The 27,317-nt window shown below is 40.9% G+C and overlaps 1 protein-coding gene across 1 annotated transcript in view; it reads right to left on the bottom strand.

Moving 5' to 3' along the window:
* LOC142372539 (LIM homeobox transcription factor 1-beta.1-like) overlaps positions 1–27,317 on the bottom strand; it is an 83,165-nt gene that overhangs the window by 37,824 nt on the left and 18,024 nt on the right. Inside the window, exons 2-5 of the mRNA XM_075455469.1 lie at positions 6,173–6,405; positions 5,790–5,965; positions 3,590–3,667; positions 1,359–1,425 (exon numbers count right to left, since the gene is read on the bottom strand). Of these exons, the coding sequence (XP_075311584.1) occupies positions 1,359–1,425; positions 3,590–3,667; positions 5,790–5,965; positions 6,173–6,405 (554 nt within the window). The remainder of the gene's footprint in view (positions 1–1,358; positions 1,426–3,589; positions 3,668–5,789; positions 5,966–6,172; positions 6,406–27,317) is intronic.

Raw genomic sequence — 27,317 nt, 5'->3', positions numbered from 1 at the left:
GCTAAATTATAATAAGAATGAGTTGAGCAAGGGTAATTCTCCTTGGATATATGGCGGTGAATGAATGGAATCAGAGGCACAAAGCGTGTCATACCCCGGTATGATAGGTGGCGCTGTACCCATTCCAACTGTTGCTAACAGAGCCACTTCCTGTTGACCTCTTCACCACCAACAACAACAAACTCAGGCATTGGAGAAAGATGGAGAACGCAGAGCAAGATGAAGCTACGTCCCTCTACATTTGGTCTGTGATGAGCTGCTTGTTGCACAAACTCGATGCCCAACGGAGCATTCTCCATCGCGTTGTTTGTTTCTTTCTGACGGCGACAACAACAGGAATATCGTCTCCTTTGACTTCCGGGTCACGACCCCGGGAAAAAATCTCGAGCATGCGCAGAACGCAAAGTCTGATTCACCACGTGCTTCAGTGTCTACAAGCAGGTTTAGTGTGACTTTCCACCCCTGTTATCTCGGGGTCTGAATCTGACCGTGAGTAACCCGATCCGATCCAATTTCTTGTCAGATTAAGGTGTATACATGCACTTAATAACTCAATCTTATTGTAATCTAGCCAATTATTCGATCCTTTCAGTGCCATGTGACCCCACTGAGTGGCTCTGAGCCCAAACATGCCTAAAGATGTAAGAATACATTACATCCATATTTTTGTAGTTTCCTATGTAAAACATAAAATAAATTTACCATCTAAACTACATTGCAGCTTTCACCCGAGGACGGCTGCATCTTTTTCTGACATCAGCTTCAAATAATCCTCTTTAGCTGGTTTGCTTAGCTCATTTGGTTATCAGCAACAGCGTCCGCTATAATAAACCTTGCTCTACTGCCAATATTGACACGCTGGAAGTCCCTGAACAGACAGAGGCAGTATTTGCCAAAGCAGCTACATACTTATCTAAACTGTGTGCTCATATCCGCAGCAAGATCGTGGTGGCAAAAAGCCAACTAATCATGAGGAACTTTGCTACAGCGAGAATCATGGCTCTCACTTTATAGCTCTGCCATCAGAATAAATCTGACTTACCAGCAGAGATTTTGCTCTGGCTTCTGAATGATGGGACTCATTCTAAAGCTTACAAAACTGGGTGTGTTTGCTGAGTGATTATACTCTGTTTACTGTTCCTATTATTCATGTAATATTTCAAGCTGTTTCTTCAAATAATTCATAAATTACTTAACTCTCAGTAATCACTGTAATATCAATTACAATGGATACATTCCAGATGCAGAAGAACATTAATGTTTTTCTCTTTGTCAAATGAGAGATATCAGCTACCTAGTACACCTAAAACACCCCCCCCCCCCCCACACACACACACACAGATGAAATAAATCATCACCTTGGCCAAGCCTTTGGCTGTTTTGTTGCTCCTGCTGTTGCTGTTGTCTACGGGCTAACTTCTTCATCTGTAGATAAATAAACAAATACAGAAAAAGCTTCATGTGTAAATGACAGGCAGTTGCTGACGGGAGAAGCAGATTCAATGAAGGACCCAAAAACATCTCTCCTTCTTTCATTACCCTGAACAAATTGCTGGGCAATTTCTTGTCTGTCATGTCATGTCTGTAAAGTCTTGTTTGTTTTTAGAAAAGTTTTTTTGATTGTCTTTTGTATCTTAATTTTCTTTCTTTTTTTCTTGAATTGAAATCATCATTGACACATGTGCAGCAACACGTTCCTCTTTAAGACCCTGGGGAGTTAAAGTCGTCCCTTTGGTGAGTTCATTTACAATTAAAGGGATAGTTCGCCTCTTTTGACATGAAGCTGTATGACATCCCATATTAGCAACATCATTTATGAACATTTTCTTACCCCCTGCTGCGTCCTGTGAGCCGAGTTCCAGCCTCGTTTTGGTGTTGACAAAAGTGGTCCGGCTAGTTGGCTGGGGTTAGAAAAATAAAGCGTCTTGCTTCTTAAAACAATATGCGTTCAAAAGAGTAATACATTTGCATCACAAAATCGTTCTCCAGAAAAAGTCAGACCTCACAATCTCTTGGCGCTATTTCTCTCTCCCTTCGTATCACTGCCTGCTGTGTAAACCGTGCAGACCGAAGTGCAGAGCGAGCAGTCCCCTGCTTCCGAGCAGCAAACACCGTAACAGGTGCAGCTATCGCTACGTGGCTTGACGCATTGATATCAAGGGAGGCAAAAATAGCGCCAAGCGATGTGAGGTCTGACTTTTTCCTGGAGAACAATTTTGTGATGCAAATGTATTACTCTTTTGAACGCATATTGTTTTGAGAAGCAAAACGCTTTATTTTTTAAACCCCAGCCAACTAGTCGGACTACCTTCGTCAATACCAAAACTCAGCTGGAACTCGGCTCACAGGACGCAGCGGGGGGTAAGTCAATGTTCATAAATGATATTGCTAATATGGGATGTCATACAGCTTCATGTCAAAAGAGGCGAACTATCCCTTTAAACTCTAAACTTGGAGCTCGGAACAATGTGACTCCAAAGTTGAGCACTCCCAGCGCATCCCAGCCTTACAAACATACAAAAAAAGCGTGTTACTGTTTACGTGAGTAGCTGATAGCATTAATTCTACGTAGGGCTGGTAAGATTAATCCGACTTTCTGAGCCGGAGCCGACTTCACATGGGGTTCAGATTAAAAATCTAACTTGGATCTAGGAAATTCAGACATCCGTGTACAACTGGAACGCATCATTAGTTGTAGCACACAAACGCCGGCTCTCAATGCACGCTGCAATGTAAATTAGTCAAAGTAACGGGACATTAGTCATCTGTTTCATCAGAAATGTTTGCCGCCTTAAGTATGGACCGGATTCCATGCTTCTGGACCATTGTGTTCCTCACAGGGACGTCTTCCCTACACACAAAACAGTCTCAGTACAGATTGTTCTCATTTGTGGTTCCATGATGGTGGAAGAAGCTATCAAATGCTTTAAGAGCAGAAATGTCCCTCGAGCCCTTTGAAAACTCATCTCTCAGAGAACGCCTCCTCTCCTAACACCTCAAACACCCAACACACCTTACGCACACTCTCTGGCGCTTTTACATCTTATCTACTTGTACTCATTTAGACAGATATATCTTAAATTAGCTCTTAATGTAGATAATTTCTGACTGCTCTGAAGCTTAAGTGCTGTTTCTTTACTCAAGTAACTATTGAAAAAAGTATCTGCTAAATGACCAAGTGTATTGTTTAAAGATTGCATGACTTACACACTTAGAGCTGACTATGGTAAAAAAAATCTTGTAAAAAGTCAGACTTTGACAAGCTTATTCTCCTAAATGACACCAAGCAGAGTGAATAGCAGATTATACATTCTTAATCCACTGATCTTAATTGATGAAGGACTGGTTAAGATATTTAAGCACATTTGGCAAATACAGGGCCAAATTTCAGTGGGAGAGACGTGGGTTATCTAAAGGCTCGTCAACATGTAAATTACGGTTTGTGTAATCTAAATAAACAGCCTGAGGCATCATTAGGTTCATTTCCATCAGCCTTGCAGGTTAGCAGTAATGTTACTGGAAGAACGTCAGGCGCACAGCATTACCTGTGTGTACTGTGGAATTCAAACAGCTTGTTTTGGTGACTGACCTTAGCTCTCTGGTTCTGAAACCAGACTTGGACCACACGTATACTTAATCCAGTCTCTGCAGCCAGGGTTTCTCTCACCTGCATATCATAAGAGTCAGAGTCATCCATTATTTTACACACTAAAATCCTGCGTGGGTTAGTGTTGGGAAAATTTCCCACACGTCAAAGAAATATTGTACAATCTGAACGTGTTGCTATTGATCTCAGACAGCAACACAGTACACAAAAGAATATTCTTACATTTCCTTGTGTCGTCAGGTTCTAATGTTTCTTTGGAAAGCAACCGATCTGTACACATGCTATGCCAAGGATTTACTGAAACCGAGTAAAGTGTAAGGCTCCTCGGTAATGTTGTGTTACTCTGAGGGTAAAACCAAGTAGCTACAAGATTCCACATGCTCTACTTGAGGTCTTTATAGATCTATGCTTCTTTAGCAAGTCATTTATTGTTTCATGATACATAAAGAACATTTTCTGTTGAATGCCACGCTGCTTTTAATTATTTAATTACAATGCTTTATTTTTAAAAAGTCCATTCTGTCCCTGAAATGCTTTGATTTGTGTTCATGTAACATTCATAGAGCTATACATTTTAATGTTGAGAATTGAATTGGGACTGATAAGATTTATAGATCTATTCACAATCACACCCTATCCTTTTCTCAATAATCTAAGCCAGTGGTTTTCAAAGTGGGGGCCGCCAGGGGGCGCTTGGGGGGCCTCAGAAAATTGGAGTGAAGATAAGGAAAAAATGCAAAAATGCAAAAATAGAATTAAATTTTTTTTAAACATCATTATAAAAAATGGTCATTTTTTAAATCAGTATTGTAAAATTCAATCTATAATAATATATCATATCGAAATGTTATTTGCAATGCTTGTCTTTCTGATTGGCTGCCAGTCAAAACATTGTAGACCTGGCGGTTTGCGCCTGTTCTCAAGCTGCTCTGCTCCTCAAGCTAGCGTGTAGGTAGCTTAGCCAAAATGGACAGGTTTTTGACTACGAAGAGACCGAAGGAACAGACCAACAGCCCTGCTGTGGAGGACACTGCTGCAAAAACAAACTAAGAACTGGCCGACTAAAATCAGAAAGTATGAGGCAGCATACATTAAGTTTGGCATTACAGCCGTACAGAAAAATGGCCACGATTGCCCGAAATGCGTCCTCCTTCTGGAGACCCTCTCAAATGAGTGTTTAAAACCTTCAAAACTTCAGCGTCACTTGATACAAAAACATCCGTCAGACTTCTTCAGACGTAAAGAAGAGCATTTAGTCAGGCTGCATTCACACAGCGAGCTACTGTCCGTGAAGAAAAGAAAGAAAATACGTTCTAAAAGTTTCTTTACATATTTTGTAGCATTGTCTGTGGTTTGCAAAGGGGGTCTGTGTCTTATTTTCCAAATGATCCATTATATATAGAATAGAATAGAATAGAAATAGAATAGAAAAATACTTTATTCATCCCCTAATCGTCCGTCCAGAAAAAGTCAGACCTCACAATCGCTTGGCGCTATTTCTCTCTCCCTTCGTATCACTACGGGCTGTGTAAACCTTGCAGACCGAAGTGCAGATCGAGCAATAAACACCGTAACAGGTGTGGCTGTCGGCAGGTGGCTGAGCGCATTGATATGAAAGGAGGCAAAAATAGCGCCAAGCGATGTGAGCTCTGACTTTTTCTGGAGGGACGATTTTGTGATGCAAATGTATTACTCTTTTGAATGCATATTGTTTTGAGAAGCAAAACGCTTTATTTTCAGGACCCCAGCCAACTAGCTTCGTCCTGAACGAGGCTGGAACTCGGCTCACAGGACGCAGCAAGGGGTAAGAAAATGTTCATAAATGATATTGCTAATATGGCATGTCATACAGCTTCATGTCAAAAGAGGCGAACTATCCCTTTAAGGTCTTGGTCAAAGTAAAATTTTGTTTGTGCTTTTTAAAAACTTTTTTTGGCTGTTGAACTACTTGTTATGGGGTTCTTCTGCAGCTTTTTGGTTGCAAATTGACTGAAATATCTTTGTAGTCATCAACATCACTGATTAAACCTTGTCTCTGGGATTTAGAAAAAGAAATGCTGAATAGAAACGAAAGCAGAATACCTCAGATCTGATGACCAAGCAAGGTTTTATGATTGTACTGTTTTATAAGAGAATAATTCTATGTATGCTCTTGCACATTATTTATAAGACACTTGCTAACCTTTCTGCAGGGTTTTGATGAGACCTCGAATGAGGCCTTAAAGGCTCTCCTCTGCTGGGTGGTGAGGATGGTGCGTGGTCGTTTGGCCCGGCGAGGATTCTTGCTGTCATTGCTTCCCTTTCCTACTACAAGGAATGCTTCCGACTTCATATCCAAATCCTCATCATAACTCTTATCTGTCAACAGACACAAAAAGCTCAAACAGGATTGTTCTTTTACTGTTGACAACTTGACTTGCGTCAAGTTTCTTGTGAAACTTTTTTACTGCACTGCAAGTAATGTTGAAATGAATCTGTAATTATTCTAATGCAAAGCAGCTGCAGGCTTGAAGATCATTCAAATGTATACAGTAATTAAAACAAGAGATTAAGCACCAGTCCCACCTGAGTCTGAGTTGTCTGGACTGACTGTACTGAGCAGGTTCGTCTCTTTCTCATAGTCTCTCTTGCACAGCAGCTGACCCTCTTTTAGAACAAACTCGTCTCCTTTGCACAGCTGGCGTTCACAGACACAGCAGCAGAAGCAGCTGAGGTGGTAAACACTCTCCAAGGCTCGCATTACAAACTCCATTGGTGCTATTTTCTCCAGACATCCACAGCACTTTGTTGAAAATAACCTGAGGACAGACATAAGTGAGAGGATTATCAAAAAATCTCATCTCATTATCGTTTAGCTTTAATAATTTGTGGGTAACTGGAGTAATTAATAACTGACAGCAGCTAAAGTCACCAATGCCATTGTTATTGGGTATCTAACAAGAGAAAGTAGGGCAGCCAGGGCAGACCTGTAAGTTTCTATTCTAATAAAGTGAAAGGGAGACAGATAAAAGATTTGTTAAGACATTCATCAGTGTCAGGGGTCCTGCCATCAGATTTACAACACAGTAGTTTACTGACTGGACACAAATCCAAAGTAAAGCTTGTTATTTTAACCTTACCTCACTGAGATATCAGCCTTAACATATTGAAGCAGAGAGAGGAATTAATTGGTAACAAGAAAGAAAGAAAGAGGTGAGTTTTTAGCAATCGTTTGCTTAAAACGAAGGCACTCACACAACCTGTAGGCTGCGGCCTGATGCAAACTTCAGCAAGGAGTCAAAATAATCGGGCATGTGTCCAGAGGTCCGTTTCACGTAGCAGGTTTAGTGAAAACTCTGAGTAGGTTAACCCTGAAATGAGGGAAACCCTGAGTTTTCCATTTCACAAAGGGAGGTAACTCAACCCAGAGAAAGAGGGGTAACTCTAGCCTGTTTCACAAAGAGAGGTAACTTAACCTCACGGTCAGTTACCGGAGTAACAGACTTTCTGAACCTAACCTGGTCAGGACCAGGTTTTATTCAATAACCCTCGAGTTTCTTTCTGTCTCCGCCCTCTTTCAGCCTCCGCCCTCTTTCAGCCTCCGCCCTCTTTCAGCTGTCCCACATATTCTCTGAAAAACCTTCAGTTGATCCAAAATGCTGCAGCCAGAGTTCTGATGAGATCTAACAGCAGAGATCATATTTCTCCAGTTTTAGCTTCTCTTCATTGGCTCCCTATTAAATTCAGAATAGAATTTAAGATTCTTCTCCTCACATATAAAGCTCTTAATGACCGAGCTCCATCATATCTTAAAGATCTCATTATAAGATATTTTCCTAACAGAGCACTTTGCTCTCAGACTGCAGGTTTACTTGAGGTTCCCAGAGTTTCTAAAAGTAGAATGGGAGGCAGAGCCTTCAGTTATCAGGCCCCTCTCTGAGGAACCAGCTGCCAGTTTGGGAGGCAGAGCCTTCAGTTATCAGGCCCCTCTCTGTGGAACCAGCTGCCAGTTTGGGAGGCAGAGCTTTCAGTTATCAGGCCCCTCTCTGTGGAACCAGCTGCCAGTTTGGGAGGCAGAGCCTTCAGTTATCAGGCCCCTCTCTGTGGAACCAGCTGCCAGTTTGGGAGACAGAGCCTTCAGTTATCAGGCCCCTCTCTGTGGAACCAGCTGCCAGTTTGGCTTCAGGAAGCAGACACTCTCTCTACCTTTAAGATCAGGCTTAAAACTTTCCTTTCTGATAAAGCTTATAGTTAGGGATGGCTCACGTGACCCTGAAACATCCCATAGTTAAGCTGCTATAGGCTGAGACTGCTGGGGGATGTCCCGTGATACACCTTTCCTCACTTTGCTCTCTTTTTTCCCCCGTTTAATTTCTCAAATGATATTATGTACGAGAATCAGCACCTCCAAATCCGAGACTATGGTCGTCGGCCGGAAAAGGGTGGAATGCCCTCTCCGGGTGACCGGAAGAATGAGATCGCAAATACAAGCGGCCGAAATGAGTTTCCTCCGCAGGGTGTCTGGGCTCTCCCTTAGAGATAGGGTGAGAAGCTCGGTCATCCGGGAGGGGCTCGGAGTAGAACCGCTGCTCCTCCGCATCAAGACGAGTCAGATGAGGTGGCTCGGGCATCTGGTTAGGATGCCTCCTGGACGCCTCCCCGGTGAGTGTTTCCGGGCCCGTCCCACTGAGGTGCTGTTTACACATACCCGGGTATTTTGATAAACGAAGACCTTTCCCTTCGTTTGTGCCTTTCGTTTATACACAAACGGAGTTTTTTCCTCCGAAAACGAAGCTAAAAAAAAACTCCGTTTAGCGTTTGTGTGTAAACTGGTTTAAAGAGACAAAAACGGAGTTTTGGGAATGGAATGAGGAGTTGTCGTCATAGTACAGAGCCCCGCCCCTATCCGCCATGTTGGCAGGATGCTAGCGTGAAAACGCCATTCTCTCCGTCCATTGTTTATCTGGCAAGCATGGAGGTACTAGCAGCATTTCTGTTGTTGAGAGCTATACTCGCTTGTGTGATTTTGAAAATTACAGTCATACAATGTATTGAACAACAAAGACATTTTTCACGGCTTTAGCAGTTTTATAGTCCAGCGCAACGTGTAAAAGTAGCTCAGTCTCGCTATCAGTCCACACACATGAGCCTGGCGCCATATTTTCTTCTTGAAAAGGATCAGGAAGTTCTTCCTGTCAGCGGTTCTCTATTAGGCTTCTGATTGGCTTGTGTAGAATTCTCATTGTTCTAACACTGCCACCGTCAGGCTTGGCGTAATTTAACAGCTCTTGATAGCGTATTTATGCGGATCAATGTAGACGTGTTTTTTTTTAAAAACGGGGCTGTGTGCACCTAGTTTTTTTTGCAAACGAAGGTTAGAAAATATGCGTTTATCAAAATACCCGGGTATGTGTAAACAGCACCTGAGAGGAGGCCCCGGGGAAGACCCAGGACACGTTGGAGAGACTATAGCCCCTTTCACACTGCGACCCGCTACCTTAGCGGGTCCAAATTGCACCTTCGACCCGCGTCGAGCAATGTGAACGCTTGGCGTGTCAGGGTGACCCGTGTCGCCTGAAGCCGAGTTCAGGGGGCGTTGCCTAGTGGCAGAGCGTCACACGAAACACATAAAATGCTGGGCGTGTACAATGACGTAGGCACAAGCCATGCGTCGGAGGTAGGGTTAAATACACCTTGAGGACTCGTTTTTGCAATTGTATATGCAGTTCATGGAGATGTTATTTTACGGGGTGTGGATGGTTACAACATGGGATGCCGCCGAAGAACATATGCGGAGAATACAAGAGCACTATAATCCCCGAAATGTGGCGGTAAATAACGTCCTCTGCTCGGGGTCTGAGGAGCTCGCGGACCTCCTTGTCTCCCCAGTTGGCCATATTAAAAAATGTCTCGAACTTGATGTAGGCTAAAACAGAGTGAAACTTGTCCTCACCTGTCGCTGTTGTTCTGATTCAGCTGTCCATTCTGTCTTTTAAACTCCTCCCATCACGCCATGCCCACGTCCGACCCGCATCGATTGCGTTCACACCAAACTCGGCTCGGCAAAAAGACTAGGGTCCGACGCGGGTCGAAAGGCGAGTCGAGTTGACGCGGCAGCCCGGGTCGGCAGTGTGAACGCAACAGCGGACACGCTAAATTCGCGGATTAAACGCGGGTTATTCGTCAGTGTGAAAGGGGCTTGTGTCTCTTGGCTGGCCTGGGAACTCCTCGGGGTCCCCCCAGAAGAGCTGGAGGAAGTGAAAGTGCTTAAGCTGCTCCCCCCGCAACCCGATCCGCGGAGAAGCGAAAGATGATGGATGGATGAATGGATATTATGTTCGTTTGGCATTTCTGTGGTCATTAACTCGTGTTTCCCTGTTGCAACAGGTATCCTTTGAATGGTGTTACAGTGTTTGTTGTCCCCTCTTTTCTGTCCTCTCAAACCCCAGCTGGTGGAGGCGGATGGCCACCCTTCCTGGTTCTGGTTCTGCCAGAGGTTTCTTCCTGTTCAAAGGGAGTCGTTTCTCTCCACAGTCGCCTCAGGCACGCTCAGGACGGGAGATTGGACTGAATACAAGTTTCAGTGCAATCTGTTGGTTTCCCTAGCTAGGAAATTGTTTTTGAATTGGCTCTCTATGAATTAATTGGATTATTTTGAATTTAATTAATTGAATTGGATTGGATTATGATTACAATAAACTAAACTCCAATCGGCTTGAATTGGACTGTATTATTGAAGTGCCTTGAGATGACATTTGTTGTAATTTGGCGCTATATTAATAAAACTGAATTGAATTGAACTACTTAGTGAGCTAGTGCACAGGTAATGATGAAACAATAAGAGTAAAGAAAAAAATAATATCTAATAGGAGTAACTGTTATGTTATTCTTAGTAACTGTTATGTACTATATACAGTGCATTATTATTAGGCTTTGCAAAAAGAGTTAATAATGTTTAAGTTATAAATAAATGTTATCCAATATTAATCAATGACTGATTTAGCTGTTTGTTGTAATGATTTAATTAATTACATGACTGAATTGGGTCTTACTTTTTTTTAAATTGGGAACCTGTGTACTGTTTTATTGTATATTTAAAAAATTTTTGTCGCAGCACTGGGTCAGTTTTTAAATGTGCTATATAAATAAATAAATAAATATATAAATGTCATTATTAGATCTTCATGAGATTTGATGACGAGCTAATCATTAGGTATGGTTTGTTAGCAATTAGTCCCTTATTCATTTTGCAACCGATGTAACTAAGCAAAATTTTATGGCCCTTTTAGTAAAGTTTTATTCCCTTTCGCCAGAAAATGTGAAAGGACTTCTCGAGAGCCAGTGTTTGGTTTGTCCCTTCTTGGCATCAACTAACAGGGCAACATGTTTGCAAAGTTGAAGGGGATGATCTGTTCTTAGGTAATGATGAGAAAATGAAAACAGTTATTTTTCTGTGTATTTTGTTTGAGCAGTAAATGGTTTTTAAAAATCTAAGGACATTTTCATTAAGTGTCAGTAGCCAAACTCTTGTAATGATGATGGGAGAAGGAAGGAGCTAAATGCAAGGGAGGTACAGAAGGGCTCACTGTTTGAACAGCTGCACTCCTCATCTCCTAATGATGCTACCCTCCTCTATTCAACAGCTCGTTCTCCCTGTTGCCCATCTCTCACACTTCTTCTCTTTTTAGTCTTTGTCTTTTTGTCAGCCTACTCAGACATTTGCACAATGAAATTAAAGATAAGAGGAAGAAGATTACATCAAGCAAACACAAGATATTTTTGTAGACACCAATACTGTAAATTTATCTATACAATGTCATCCATTTCTACAGTGATGAGAAAATCATCATCCAATTGATGGTTAGAGTATAAAGTTGTTGTTTCTGTGCTTGCTTTACCTAAAAATTGAAGTGTTTTCACGCCAACTAACTTTGATTAGTCTTTTTTTCTGCCATCAAGTATTGGTGGGACTATATGTCATGATGTTCAAATGTGATCCTGAGGTCACTTGGGAACTAAAACATTGACAGTGTTTAGTGTAGTGACAGCTATTTCTTTGTTGATTGGTCTGTCTGTCTGAATCATATCAATGTAACATACAATCACAAAATGCAACGTTAATGGTGTGAGGCTGACATCAATTTGAAGTTAGAGTTTAAAAATCTAGTCAAGGAGGATGACCACCCTTCCCGAGTCTGATTCTGCCAGAGGTTTCTTTCTGTTAAAAGGGAGTTATTTCTTTCTACACTTGCCTCATGCAGACCCAAGATTTGGGATTGGATCGAAGAGAAGTTTTGGTGCAATCTGTTGATTTCCTTAGCAAGGCTACTTTTTTTAAAATTGGCTTTGTATGTATGGATTGGATTTGATTGTATTACAATGAATTAGATTGTAATTGGCTTGAATTGGATTGTATCTTTGAAGGGCCTTGAGATGATATTTGTTGTAATTTGGCGCAATATAAATAAAGTTGAATTTAATTTAACTGAATTTTACATGATGCACTATTGGGGTTGTCATGATCACTACCTGCATTTCCTGTTCTATTTTGAAATCCCAGTTTATTTCTGGTTTGCAACAACCCTTACAGGGTCCAGCGTCACCTGCAATCATTCTAATAATTTTCATATGTGCTTCCCCTTTATAAGCCGCTCATCCAAATTCACCCTGTGTGAAATTGTCTGCTATGCTTCCAGATAGTGATGTTCCAGCTCTGTTCTTCTGAGGATTTTTGATTCTGCTTCTGCCAACTTCTAGTCAACTATTCACTCTGGACCTCTGGGGATTAGAGTATGATCTTCCACATTGGACCATACAGAGCCAATGCAGCTGGGCTGGAACCGTTTGAGTTCCAGAGAGAAAGACGATTTAAACACAATCTTTTGCCTATATTGCGGTGAGTTTGGCCACATATTGCATTTCTGTCCAGTAAAAGACAGGGCTCAGCAGGGCATGGGAGGTCACTGCTGAGCTGGTCCTTGTCAAAACCAGCCACCCCCCAAATGCTTATCTTGGTCACATTAGAATCAACCCAGACTCAGTTCTTTGTGGACTCTGGAACAGTTGCTAATTTTGTTGACCACCAGTTAGCTTTGAACCTCAAACTTGAGCTTCTTCCCCTAAGGAAACCTCTGGAGGTTCGAGCTCTGATTAGCCAACTGCTCCACAATGTTTAGTTTAAAACTAAGCCTCTTCACTTAACCTTGGAGAATCACCAGAAGAAGGACCTCGTTTTTGGTGATCAGCTCTTCATTAGAACTTTTGGTCCTGGAATTAGCTGGCTGGAGCAACATAACCCTCATATTCACAAAATTCTTGGTTGGAGTACTACCTATTTGTCTACTTGTCTGAGATTTGCTTCTGTTCCATCTAAACCTCAAGAGAATCATGAAACAGATTTTCCCGACATTTCCAAGGTTCACATTCTTGGTACCATGCCCCATAGGGGATGCCTCTATTCCTTATATACTTCCAAGAACAAAGCCATGTAGAAATATATCGGTGAGTCTCTAGCTGCAGGTCTTATTTGTCCTTCTTTTTCGCCTACTGAGGCTGGCTTCTTTTTTGTAGGCAAGAAGGATGGTGGTCTTCGACTTCAGAGGCCTTAACAACATCACTGTGAAAACTCGCTATCCTCTTCCTTAATTAATCTTTGTATACCTAGACAACATTCTGATTTTCTTTCATTCTGAAACCGAGCATGTCCATCATGTGCGGATGGTTCTTCAGTGGCTACTGCAGAACAAACTGTTTGTTAAGACAGAGAAATGCGAATTCCATAGCCCACTGTTTCTTTCTTTCTTTCAGCCAGGAGTATTAAGATGGACCCTGAAAAAGGTGGAGGCGGTTCAAGCCTGGCCTGTTCCTGAGAGTTGTAAGCAGCTTCAGAAATTTGTAGGTTTCCCTAACTTTTACTGCCGCTATTGGCTGTAGGGGGCTGAGCAGCCTTTTCTGGTGTTAACAGATCATAAGAATCTTGATCTCCTGAGTGCAAAACTCTTGAACTCCCGTCAGGCTCAATGTGCTCTCTTTTTCGCCAGGTTCAATTTCTCTATGTCCTACTGACCTGGCTCTAAAAACAGAAAGGCAGATGCCATGTCTTGTCAACGTCAAACTGTTGGTATCAATGGAGGATATGTAACATCACCCGGATTAAAGTTAACAAACAGATTTTTACCACTGTCAGAGCCAAATGTGACTGAGTGTAAATGGAGAAACAATACAAAGCAGCAGATGGACAGAATAGCTGCGCCGTGTGTCAAGGTAAAAGATACTCTTGTGCTTGGAGACGGAGCCATATCTAATATGAACATAAACAGAATAGTTACTTGCAGCTATCCAAGTGCCGCTGTCTCTGACATTGCCAAACTACTACCTGAGGTACTGGCAAAACACCAAGGGGTGGAACAGCTGGTTGTGCACGTGGGTGCAGTGGACATCAGAGAGAATCAGTCTGAAATCTTAAAAAAAAACTTTGAGAAACTATTTGAGAGTCTTGATCAGTGTTGGTCAAGTTACTTTTAAAAAGTAATTAGTTACAGTTACTAGTTACTGCTCCCAAAAAGTAATTGAGTTAGTAACTCAGTTACCACATTGTAAAAGTAATTAGTTACTCAGCAAAGTAACTGTGGTGTTATTTTTTATGTTCTATAATGCTGTTGCATTATCATCTTTAACCTCAAATATGTTTATATTAACTGATTGAAGAATAAAAACACTATATACAGTAATTTAGAACATTCTGTATTTATTTGAACTCAATAGATTGCAGCCTGCAATTTGATGCATAGAAATAAAAAGATAAATATTGAATATAAAATGGTGATGGTGGTCACCTGTTTCTCATGGGCGCCAAGCGATTGTGAGGTCTGACTTTTTCTGGATGAACGATTTTGTGATGCAAATGTATTACTCTTTTGAACGCATATTGTTTTGAGAAGCAAGACGCTTTATTTTTTAAGCCCCAGCCAACTAGCCGGACTACCTTCGTCAACACCAAAACGAGGCTGGAACTCGGCTCACAGGACGCAGCGGGGGTAAGAAGATGTTCATTAATGATATTGCTAATATGGGATGTCATACAGCTTCATGTCAAAAGAGGCAAACTATCCCTTTAACATCTCATTTCAGACTGGGACATTTCCAAAGGCCTTAAAAACTGCTGTCATTAAGCCTCTTCTAAAGAAGAGCAGTCTTGATGCCACAGTACTGAACAACTACCGGCCCATATCAAACCTGCCATTCTTGGGCAAAATCCTAGAAAAAGTTGTATACCAGCAGCTTAGTGACCTTCTCCTGTTTATCAATGCTGTCTCACCACAGCGCTGAGAGAGCTCTGATCAAGGTGACAAACGATATCCGCCTGAACACAGACGCATGCAAAGTCTCTGTCTTAGTTCTGCTGGACCTGAGTGCTGCCTTTGACACAGTTGACATGCAATCTTATTACAGAGGTTAGAAGACTGGGTGGGAATCTCTGGTCGTGCTTTAAACTGGTTTAAGTCCTATCTCGGGGACAGGATAGCCTGGGTGCCAGCCGAACTTAGCCCCGCCCATAAAAGTTTTGGTCAGGAAGTTCGGTCTGGCTCTGCTCAGTTGGGAAATCATTATGCCCGACCAAGAATCGGTCGACCCAATCAGATTGCCAGGGCGGGCTTTATATGATGATGGACAGATGATCAACAGGGACATTATCGACTACGTCACTAAAGAGCGCTTGGTTTGACTTCGTTTGAAACAAACATGGCTGCCGCTGGAGAGCTAGGGTGTGTAGATTCTGCCATCGAGTCTGTTCTACAGGATCTCCACATTGCATTTGTTTTGAAAGACGAACAGAGGAACGCGATTAAGGCTTTTATCGATAGAAAATATGTTTTTGGCGTCCTTCCTACAACAAGTGTGTGTTGCTTAATCTACGTCACATACTACGTTGCTCTGATTGGTTGTGGGTCTATCCAATTGAGCGAAGAGGCATTTTTTCTCCTGGTTCGGTTGAAACGCGCCCCATACTCAAAACTCTATTGAGCGGTATCAGACTCACATTCTGACTGGAATCGTGAGTATGACGTAGTCAGGCTAGGGACAGTATTTTGTTGAAATCGGTAACTGTGTCTCAGACCAAATGGCTATGACCTGTGGGGTTCCCCAGGGGTCAATCCTGGGACCCCTATTGTTCAATCTGTAAATACTTCCATGAGGTCAACTAATACGCAGCTATAATGTCTCCTACCACAACTATGCAGATGACACTCAGATCTACGTGTCACTGACGGCAGGAGAACACGGGCCTGTAGATACATTGTGTCACTGCATCGAACAGATCAGTGTGTGGATGCAAAACTATTTTCTCCAGCTAAACTCAGACAAAACTGAAATCATTGTCTGTGGCCCACAGAAACAAAGAGAAAGTGTTATCAGTCACCTTGAGACTCTCTCTCTAAAACCTAACTATCAAGTTAGAAATCTCGGGGTAATATTGGACTCAGACCTGAAATTTAACAGCCACATTAAATCAATAACATCAGTAGCTTTTTCCCATCTAAAAAATATTGCCAGAATCAAAGGAATAGTGTCTAAACCAGACTTAGAAAGACTAATCCATGTGTTTGTCTCCAGCAGGTTAGACTGATGTAACGGCCTCCTCACTGGGCTCTAAACGGGCTGTAAGACAGCTGCAGTACATCCAGAAACTTAACTTAACTTAATTTAACTTAATTTAACTTAACTTAACTTGCTTTGCCTTGCCTGTTAGATAAACCTGAACAGGAGGAGAGTCCCGACTTAATTTACCTGGTTTCTGCCCAACTTGGATATTGAGCAGGAGGTAACGGATGTCCTGAAAGACACACACGCTCCTTCTGCCTCGCCAGATAACCTCCTGTATGTCCCAGATAAACTTTGCTCCCGAGTTCTGGACTGGTGTTATTCTTCTCGGTTGGTCAGCCATCCTGGAATCAACTCCCGCAGTTCACTACTAGTTTCTGGACTGAATATTCTAAAATGTCAGTTAACCATCTGGTTTCCGTCCTCAGACTAACAGCCAGACCGAGCGGCTGAATCAAGAACTCATTCTTGGACTTAGCCTTCTCCGTTCCCGTGATCCCGCATCATGGGCTAGGAATGTGATCACTGTAGCTATTCGAGGGCCAGATGCGATCCATAAAACAAGCCAAGAGATAGTACAGACTGAAACTGGAGGATTACTACACCATCTCAGTTTCCTGGCGCATGTGGCAAGGACAGCCACATATTACAGATTATCAACAGAGGAGAGTGCACACTCACTCACTCACTCCTAAGGACAATTTTTCAGAGACACCAATTAACCAAACATGCATGATTTTGGACAGTGGGAGGAAGCCAGAGTACCGGGAGAGAACCCACGCATACACGGGGAGAACATGCAAACTCCACACAGAAAGGCCAGCTTAAATACCTCCAAGTTAAAAGTTTGCAGGACCACTTTTAGACTGTAACTAAGCTATACAATGCTTTGTGGATAAAATAATTGATAAATTGAAAAAGCAGGAAGTGCAATGAATTGTCCAGTACCATTTTTGATACACCCAGAACATTTATGACCAAAAGAAATCAACAGCCCTAATTAAACATGCACTGCCTTTCATAATTCAACATGATAGTATTTCTTGCTCAAACCCAGTTCAATAAAAAAAAAAACATAAATCCAAGTTTACTCTGGCTTTTCTACCGCCTTGCAAGAACTCAGACTTTAACAACAAAAGTGTTTGGAGGAACTGGAACACTGATTATAAGCACACTAATGCAGATTTCTACAACTTAACACAATAGTTGATATAATGACTAAAACTGAAAAAATAGTGACTGTTACAGCAACATATACATAACAGTGCAGTTGTAATAGTTCAGCAATTCCCAAAAATGGCTTGATTTGACATATTTTGTTTAAGTGTTTTAGTTATGGAACAAAAGTATATATTTTTTTGCTAGAAATCTTGGGAGGATTTTTTTCAATTGACCTGTTTTTGTTTTTTTCCAACATCTCACCACCACCCTGCCCCACAGAAGGTGAATAAATTATTGCATCTAATAGATGGCTGAGATGTTTTCTTGCTAGCTAACATGCTGAAGTGAGTCCCCAGGGAATCTTTGGGCTTTACTCTGACTTCTTGAGCTTTGGCTGAGCAAACAGCACAGCCCCACTCTCTGTTGCCTGCTTTTATTTACCCATGCCTTCTTCACAATCGTCTTTTGATAACTCCAACTAATTAAAACTCCAACAAGCTGTCACCCAAAGCCACCACCCACCTACCCAGCCTTGTCCTTTAGATCATTCAGCTCCCTGAAGAGGAAGAACAAACAAGAGAACAGTGAAGGAACACACACACAGTCTATTTTTACTGCTTCAGCTTTTCTCCAGTCCTCTTATCCTATTTAATCCTGTACCTCTTTATGCTTGTTAAGCTGCTGGAGCTGTCTATGGAAGCATAGGGCACAGGGCCAGGGGTCAAGGCTCCTCCAAAGAGGTGGCCCAAAGCACTTGCGGTCTAGACTCTGGCTAATATAAACTGCAGTGGACATTTCCATGAATCTACTCTTGGAACAAACGTCAACTCACATTAAAAGATGCAGCATACAAGATTTTTTTAAAAACAAGGCTGAAAGTCTATATGCACACTAGGAGCTTTTTGTTAAAGACCAAAGCCTAACTTATGGCCTTATACGACAGAGTCAAAAGATTGGTCAGAACCAACAGCAGAATTGAGTTTTGATATTATTAAAACCTAAACATTGGAGACAAACAGATTTAGTTGCTCTTGGTCTAGTTGGGAGGATTGTAATGAGAGTGTGTCCCTGCTATGCTGAACCTTATTTCAATGTTTGTTTGTGCTTTTTGTTGTTGTTTATTTTACATTAGTTTTAACATTACAATCATTTCTACTAGTATTCTACGGTTAGCAAAATCTAACAATTAAGGGGCAAAACGTCCACTAAGATTTATACAACTTTAAGGAAGCTATCAGCCTCATACATTTTAACAAACACGACACATACTAAATTCTTGCATATATTAGCCTGAAATACATTGTGAAGATATTTCCTTGCCATTTTATGTCATTGGCTTTCAATTGACCAAACCTATGAACTATTGGTTAAACACAACCACAAAGTATGCAAATAAATGAGGTAATTTCTGTAGACTCACCAATCAGGGTTTAAATCCATTAATAACTTCCCAAGAAGAATCCTCTAGATCTATTGGCCAGATATGATCAGCAACATCAATCTTTGTAAGACAAGAACAGCCAGTAGAAAAAGAAATTAGAATAAGAAGATGAGGATGAATAGAGCTCACGTTGCGAAAACCAGCATCAAGTATCACTAGACAGGTCCTGACCAGTGTTGGTCAAGTTACTTGGAAATAGTAATTAGTTACTGATTACTTCTCCAAGAATGTAATCCAGTTACTTTACGGATTACTTATTTTCAAAAGTAATTAGTTCCTTTATTGATTACTTTACTTAGTTACTTTTCAAAAACGTGATGCACAACCTGAGTACGCTATAACGTACGCTATAGACTTTTCAGCCTAATTCTATTCTTTCTGCATATTCCATCATATAGAATTGACATAATAGCTTAATGATAAACATAATATTTTCCAAGCCCGGCTCCGCATTACATTCAACAGGATCGAATTGTTCTTCACTGATCCTGAAGCCGCTCGTGCATATGTTTCCCCGAACATTGTTCGCCATAAAGAGGGCTGAATGTTGTAGCCAAAACCGTCATTCACGATGACTGTCATGGTGATTTTTTTATTTATTTATTTTTCCGTTTCCTCACTGTTGTGCAGTAGCTTATGTCCGTTATGACTGCCAAAGCCACATTAGTTCTGTGGATTGTGAAGGCTTTGTTTAAAGCTAACTATAGGACCTTATAAGCTGCAACAGTCAATTATGAGGATTGTCAAGGCAATATGCCTACCTCTTTAATTTATTATTATTAGTATTACTCTCCTCACTGGTTTGCATTATGTTTAGTTTGGTCAATATAAACAGTTATCTGATGATGGTTATATGATAAATGACTGGTCTAATATGGCAGCTTACCATTCTTGTTAATTCTTCTCAACTTCATGTGTTGTCAATGTTTGAATTGTGGAACTTACCTCTGCTCATTTATAATTCCCTGCTGACTGCATGGCTTAGTAGTTAGGTTACCTGTAAAGCCATGTGCTATTACCTCTATTTAGGGGTTGTTTATGCGATCTCCAGCATGGGGAGAGGTCGGCATAGGGGTATAGGGTACACATTTACCTGTCTGTTTGTTTTTTTCTTTACTACACAGTGCATTATGTGCATTTTTGAATGTATGTTTTTGGTTTGCTCACCACTAAGACTTTACACTAAATCACCCAAGTTTTTATTTAGAATACTGTATGGCTTCTCAAAGTAGTGGAGCGCCCTGCGCCACACGTCTCATCAGCTGGAATATAAAGGGTATAAACCATCCAATTAAACGCACCCGTGTCCTCTCCCACTTAAAGTCCTTAAGCCCGGATATAATTTTCCTAAAGAAGACGCATCTCTTGGCTACTGAACGTGCTAAATTAGAAAGAGGCTGGGTTGATCAAAATATTCTGCTCTAACTATGTGGCCAGAGCCAGAGGAGTGTCAATTTTGATTAAAAGGGGGACCCCTTTTGTCCCATCTCAACAAATGGACGATACATCATAGTCTCAGGCAAACTGTTTGGCACTCCCATTATCCTAGCCAACCTAAAGACAAGTTTTTGACCCTTTTCCGCTCTACTTCCTAAACTCCTCCCGTCGATGCTTTCCACTTCCGTTCTGGCGGGCTCCGGTTTGTTTTGCTAGCTAGCTCCGATATCGATGCAGTGAGAAAAAGGATGGAAAACCTTAAGAAGAAAAGTGGTTCGGGAACGACATGTGCAGTAGTTGGCTGTACAAACTCAAGAAAGCACTTGAACGAGTGGTTAGATAGAGAGTGCTTTGACAAATGTCCGCATACATGTGGAAAGAGCAATCCAGAGACTGAAGATCTTTAAGATTTTATCCCAGACCGTTCCCATCATGGCACGTAAACTGGACAACATCTTGACCATCTGTGCTGGCCTAATTAACCTGAGAAGTCCACTGATCAGAATGCCTCATGAGGTTTAGAACCTTGCCTTGTGTCCCTAAGTGCATAGTATATGTTTAACAGTTAATATTGTAAATTATTATTATAGTGATGTAATTGTGTGGGGTCGTTTCGTATTTCACTTTTTAATACCTGTTAGGATTAAATACATGATCTTTCTAGTTGAAGCCATTTGTTTAATTTCCTCAAAACAATTAACTAATCCAGTGTTATTAATGTAATGAGTAATTAATGAGTTTACTATGAATGAACTGTGTTAAAAGAAATTGTAACACTCTAAGGAAGATAGGGTACTCATGATCGTAGTTTAGTGCAATAATGAAATGAAATTACATCAACCTTTATTTTCAATTTTGTAGTATATATTCAACATTATATTACATTATGTAAACAACAGACATCTGTTGGCACCCTTGGGCACCTACATAGGGCAGTTTATTTTGGTTTTAAAATGCTGAGATATTTACTGCAGAACTGTAACCTTCCCTCAACAAAATCATCAACGATTTTCGGGAGCATGTGGAAAAAGTAAAATGTACGCAGCCTTGTGATATGCTCCTGAACAAAGCCTTGGTCGTAGGGTACTTCTATTTCTAGGTGCTCAGTTTTGTATGTTATGTTGGGCCACGTCGTCACGTTATCCTCCCAGTCCTGCACCAAATTCGGGTGGGTGATAGTAACTCCATCTCCAGTTAACGTATTTAAACTCTGTTCCCATTGTAAGGACATTATTAGCTATACGATCTGCGAGTGGGCTGTCAAAGCTAGCATCATCTGTTTACATTGGCAAACGCTGCCCAAACTACTTCCGGCGGAAATGAAGTGCATTTGTGGAGGGTAATGGCGCCGCCCAGGGTTTGTTGCGTAAAATTGCCTATATGGTCCAAACTGGGACAACCCACAGTTTTTCTCACGCTTTATAGCCAAGTTACCAGATATCAACACACATCATCTAATATTAGGGGGGATTTCAATTGCGTTCTTGACCCGGTTTTGGACAGGTCCAGGGCCGGAACCCAAATCAATATTTCCAAGTCTGGAGAGGTACTTCTGTCTTTTCTAAATCACTACAGACTACAGGACCCTTGGAGAAGCTCTAATCCAACAACCAAACAATATTATTTTTATTCTCCAGTACACAAGTCCTACTCAAGAATTGATTATTTTCTGGTTGATGATCGATCTCTTTGTTTCGTTAAACATTCAAAATATCCCGGTATCGTTATATCAGACCACTGCCCTCTTCAGTTGGATCTTCATATGCCTAACAGTAGTACAAAACACAGAACATATAGCTGATGAGGATTTGACCAATTTCATTAGTAGTCAAATAGACTACTTTTTTGAAACCAATACAACTCCAGACGTGTCATATAGCATCATTGGGAGGTGTTTAAAGCGTATATGTCACACGGTGAGGTCAAGTTGGGTTTTTGTCCTGTCTCCATGTTTTGTCATTTCCTGTTTTACTTTGAAGAGTAACTCTCCTCTTGTTTCAGGTCTCTTGCCCTTCCTCATGTGTCACCTGTTGGAGCGTCTTCCCTGATTTCTGATTGTGTCCACCTGTTTCCCATTGCCCTCATGTGTCTTATAGTCTGCGTCTCCCTTTGTCTTGTGCCTGAGTGTTTCGTTTTGTCGTTCACCCGAGCCTGCCACAGTCAAAGTAAACCTTGCCTTGCTTGTTCGTATACAAAGCCACAATTCCCTGCCTCCTTGCGAGTGATTTCTTGTTTGTAAATTTCGTAATGTAGTCTTGAGTTTTCATAGCCATTTTTTGATAGCCTCCATTAGGAGTGATTTTTGTTATAGATAACGTTTCAAAGATTTTGTAGAGCCTCCGGTTTTTAGGAGTGCATTTAGTTGTTTTTGTTTCTAGTACAAAGTTGTTTTTCCTCCTTAGGGAGTGATTTTTGGTTTATAGATCATAGTTAATTGCCCTCCTCTTAGCAGAGTGAGTTTTGGTTGTTTTTTCCTCTTTTATTTATTAAGTTTTATATCATATATAGAATTAAATTTTCATAGCTGATTATTTCATCACATCGTATTGGTGGTTGGAATTATATAATAAAATCTGCCTAAATTGGATTCTCTGCATCTGAGTGCTCTTTCAAGCCCAGGTCTGACAGTATATAAGAGGGCAAATCATCTCCTACTCAGCAAACCTGCAATCAATGCGTAATTTGCAACTTAGGGATTTATCTACACAGATAAAAGATATAGACTGCAGGGCTGCTAAGATCCTGACCCCAATCTGCACAAAGAACGCCTGTTACTGCAATCAAAGTATGACTGCAGAGTGAAGACTGAAGAGACACAGAACAACTACTTTTTAAATCAAAGCAAACACATTATGAATACAGTGACAAAGTAGCAAGACTCCTTGCTCATTAATTGCAGTCAGAAAACAGCTAAGACAGCTATCCCTAAAATTCGTATTGCACCAGACAAAATCACCACCCATCCTCAGACTGTTAATGACCAATTCAGACACTACTATGCAGATATCTATACATCAGAGGTGAATGCTAATACTGGGGAGATCCAAGAGTTCCTGGATAAACTTGACATTCCACAAATAAGTCCAGAGGCAAAAACAATTATTGATGCCCCTATAACATGCCAGGAAATCACACAAGCCATCAGCGCCTTGCAAAGCGGTAAAGCTCCAGGCCCTGATGGGATATCAATTGAATTCTTCAAAACTTTTTCTAACAAACTGGCACCTAAATTAGGTTCTCTATTCACAGATCTTCTATTCACAAAGAGAATGCCAGAAACAATGAATCAGGCTGTAATTACTGTCCTACTAAAGAAGGGCAAAGACCCCCTGGAATGCAGTGGATACCATCCAATAAGCCTTCTTTGCTACGACTACAAAATTCTTACAAAAATATTAGCACGCCAACTGGAAATTGTTATCTCTGATCTCATTTAATCTGATCAAACGGATTTCATACCTGGTCGGCAATCCTTTTTCAATAGGCAATGGAGGTTCCGCGTTATTTGACTGAGCCGTATTTCGCCAGAGGAGAATACCCATTAAAATATTGGTACTCATGGGTAGCAGTTTATCCTATTCTTCACAAGCTTGCCAAAAGATATCTTCATATGCCAGCTACTTCTGTGCCATGTGAAAGGGTCTTCTCTAAAGCCGATGAGGTAGTGAATGAGAAGAGCTGCTAAAAATGACCCCCCCAAAATTCCCTTCCCAGATTCTCCAGCATTTTGTACCACTATTGTCATAACTGTCCCTAGTTGCACAAACAGTTCTCAATTTCTTCCCCCAAATTTTTGTATTTTGTAAATATATTTCTGTATTTCTATCGATCTTGCAAAAGCATATCTCTATTACATATAGTTCTTTATAATCACATTGTAACACAAGTATATCATTAGTGTCTTTAAAACAAAAAAACAGTAAAAAAATTTAAGATGTAGATATGACCTTTATTGTTATACATAGCAACGCCTTGCTGTTTCATGACACCTTGTCCTTTATTGTTCCATGCAAGTGCTATATTGAAGGTTTCCCAGCAGATGTCGCCATATTTAACTGTATTAAATGCTTCAAAACACTGGACCATTTCAACACAACTGCTTCATATTGATTTAGTGGTTCAAAAAGCTTTGGTTTGTCCATCACTACTAAAAATTGTATCAACCAGACCAGGGAAAAAGACAAGCGATGAACAGTACTACAGAGATTATCACTGATAAAGATACCAGTGATAATCTGACAAGGACTGAGATTCACAAAGGAGTATATATACTGAGGGGACAAATAAGAAAGTGACTACAGCTGTGGAGACAGGTGTGAAAGTGGAGCTGAGGACAAAATAGGAACTAAGGACAACTTGGGCTAATGACCAGAAACAAGAATCTAAACAATAAGGACAGAAACTGAAACAAAATACAAGCTATAATCCCAGCCAACATACCAGCTAAAAACACAGAACAGAGAGTAAAGCAAGGAACTAAGAAATAATTAAACCCAAAGAACAGAAAACTCAAAACACAAAAACATGGATCATGACAATATTCAGTACCACAGAGTGAAAACTGTTATTCATTTAGAGAAAATGTTCCTAATTAACAGAACTTCATTGTATCTTTTTTAAGCTGTGACCTATTTAAAAAAAAAAAAAAAAATCCAAATGGAGCAACACTTAGAACAATTTTTTTCCATTTTTATCAAAATTTACAGCAATTTTTATTAAAACACTTTCTTTCTTTTTCATCTCATGTTACGGCCAGTGGCCTTGTGGTGTGTGTGTTTCTCTTCTTTCCCCCCTCTTCATCATGCAGTCCCCCTGAGTCGCCAGCAGGCTCCATTGGATGCAGCCCTTCCCGTCTCTGATTCCTGGGTGTCGCCCACGGACTTCGTCACTGGCTGGGCAATTGAGTGCTCCACCTATCCCTGAGGAGGACCGGGATATTTAAACCCTCACTTCCTTTTGCTCACTGCAGCTGTTCCTCTGGTTGGGAACAGTTTGCCCACTTGTGTGTTGTGAGGACTCTGATCCTGAGCTTTGTTGCTTGAAAAAAAAGCTGGTTTAGCTTTTGCTAGTACCCTTTTGGGTATCCTGATTTTGCGTGGCACTTAGATTTTCTCCTTATTAGTTTGTTTTGTGTTCCAGAGCCATTTTGGCCTCGCTTTAAGTTGAGTCCCAGTTTTGTTTTGTGTGGAGTTTGTTTTTCATTAGTTTTTGTTTCTCATGTGCCACACTCCTGTTTGGAGGATATTATCTTTGTTTTTGGACCAATGTTAATCCAACAAAATAAACCCTTTTTTCTTTATCACCATCAAAACTTGTCTGGGATTATTAATGTTGCATCTCTCACCCGCTGGCCGAGCCGGGATGTAACATATCATATGTATTATTGATAGATAAATCATTTGGTCATGAACAGACAATTTACAGAAATGACTACATTTATTTTTTATTCTAAAGGGAAGATATAAAGTAATGTAGCAGTCTACACAAAATTAATGAAGTCAGACTTTTTTTTTTTATAACAGCCATCTCTTCTCCCTGAGACGGCTCAGGTCCTTCAGTGTCTGCAGTGATATGATGTGCATGTTTTATCACACCAGTGCATTGTTCTATGCTGTTGTCTGCTGGGGGAGTTGCACTAGAGACACAAACTGTAGGTGCCTGGACAAACATAACTTCAGTTATCAGGCCCCTCTCTGTGGAACCAGCTGCCAGTTTGGGAGGCAGAGCCTTCAGTTATCAGGCCCCTCTCTGTGGAACCAGCTGCCAGTTTGGGAGGCAGAGCCTTCAGTTATCAGGCCCCTCTCTGTGGAACCAGCTGCCAGTTTGGGAGGCAGAGCCTTCAGTTATCAGGCCCCTCTCTGTGGAACCAGCTGCCAGTTTGGCTTCAGGAAGCAGACACCCTCTCTACCTTTAATATTAAGCTTAAAACTTTCCTATAAGATCAAACTTATAGTTAGGGGTGGCTCAGGTGACCGTGAAACATCCCATAGTTATGCTACTTCTGTAATACACTGCTGGCGGACCTACGATGATACACTTTTCTTCACTCTGCTCTCTTTTACTCTCTATGTACATATGACATTATTGTTGTCTTGGCTTTCTCTTTCCTGTCCTCTCAACACCCAGCCATTCGAGTTAGATGGCCACCATTACTGAGTTTGATTGTACCAGAGGATTCTTTCTGTTAAAAGGGAGTTTTTCCTTCCACAGTCACCTCATGCATGTTCAGGACGAGTGATTGTATCAAAAAGAAGTTTCTATGCAACTTTATTTTTATTGTCTTTGTATGAACGGACTTATTTGAAATTTAATTGACTGGAATTTACTGAAATATGATTGTCTTACAATGAATTGGATTGTAATTGGCTTGAATTTGGTTGGCATTTGTTGTGATTTGGTGCTATATACTGTAGATAAAAACTGAATTGAATTCAATTGAAAATTTTAATTTGACAAAGCCTATGATCCCTAAAATTAGTTTGCAATGTAAATCAGAGTGAAAAAAATGTTTTGCTCACCTCAGGATCTTGAGCACAGAAGGACATTAAAGAGAAGGAATCATAAGTTTTCCAACAGTATGAGCTCATTTGCTGCAAACCACATTACTACTCCAGACATTGTCAAGAAAATGGATGCATATGATGCTATGCCAGCTGAAACTTGGGATCTTATCTGTAAACAAAAAGAGAGTACATACAAGGTCTTTGATGACCAACTTGAGAAGGAAAGGCAAGGCAAGGCAATGTATCTTTATTTATATAGCGCATTTCATACCACAGGCAACTCAATGTTTTTTACATAGGGACAAGGCATTTGAAAGATAAAAAAATAATCATTAATTAATTAATTTAAAAGTGAAGAGTGCAGATAAAATACTTTCAGGTGTCATATGCACAGCTAAAGAGAACTGTTTTCAGTCTGGATTTAAACATTGTCAGAGTTGAGGCCTGTCTCACATCTTCTGGAAGGCTGTTCCAGATGTTAGGAGCATCAAACTGAAACGCAGCCTCACCTTGTTTAGTCCTGACTCTGGGCACCAGCAGGAGACCCCTCCCTAAGGTTCTCAGAGCCCGAGTTGGTTTGGCTAGA

The sequence above is a fragment of the Odontesthes bonariensis genome, chromosome 22 (genome assembly GCF_027942865.1).
Source record: "Odontesthes bonariensis isolate fOdoBon6 chromosome 22, fOdoBon6.hap1, whole genome shotgun sequence".
Taxonomy (NCBI): Eukaryota; Metazoa; Chordata; class Actinopteri; order Atheriniformes; family Atherinopsidae; genus Odontesthes; species Odontesthes bonariensis.
This window is presented reverse-complemented; position numbering and strand designations above follow the sequence as displayed.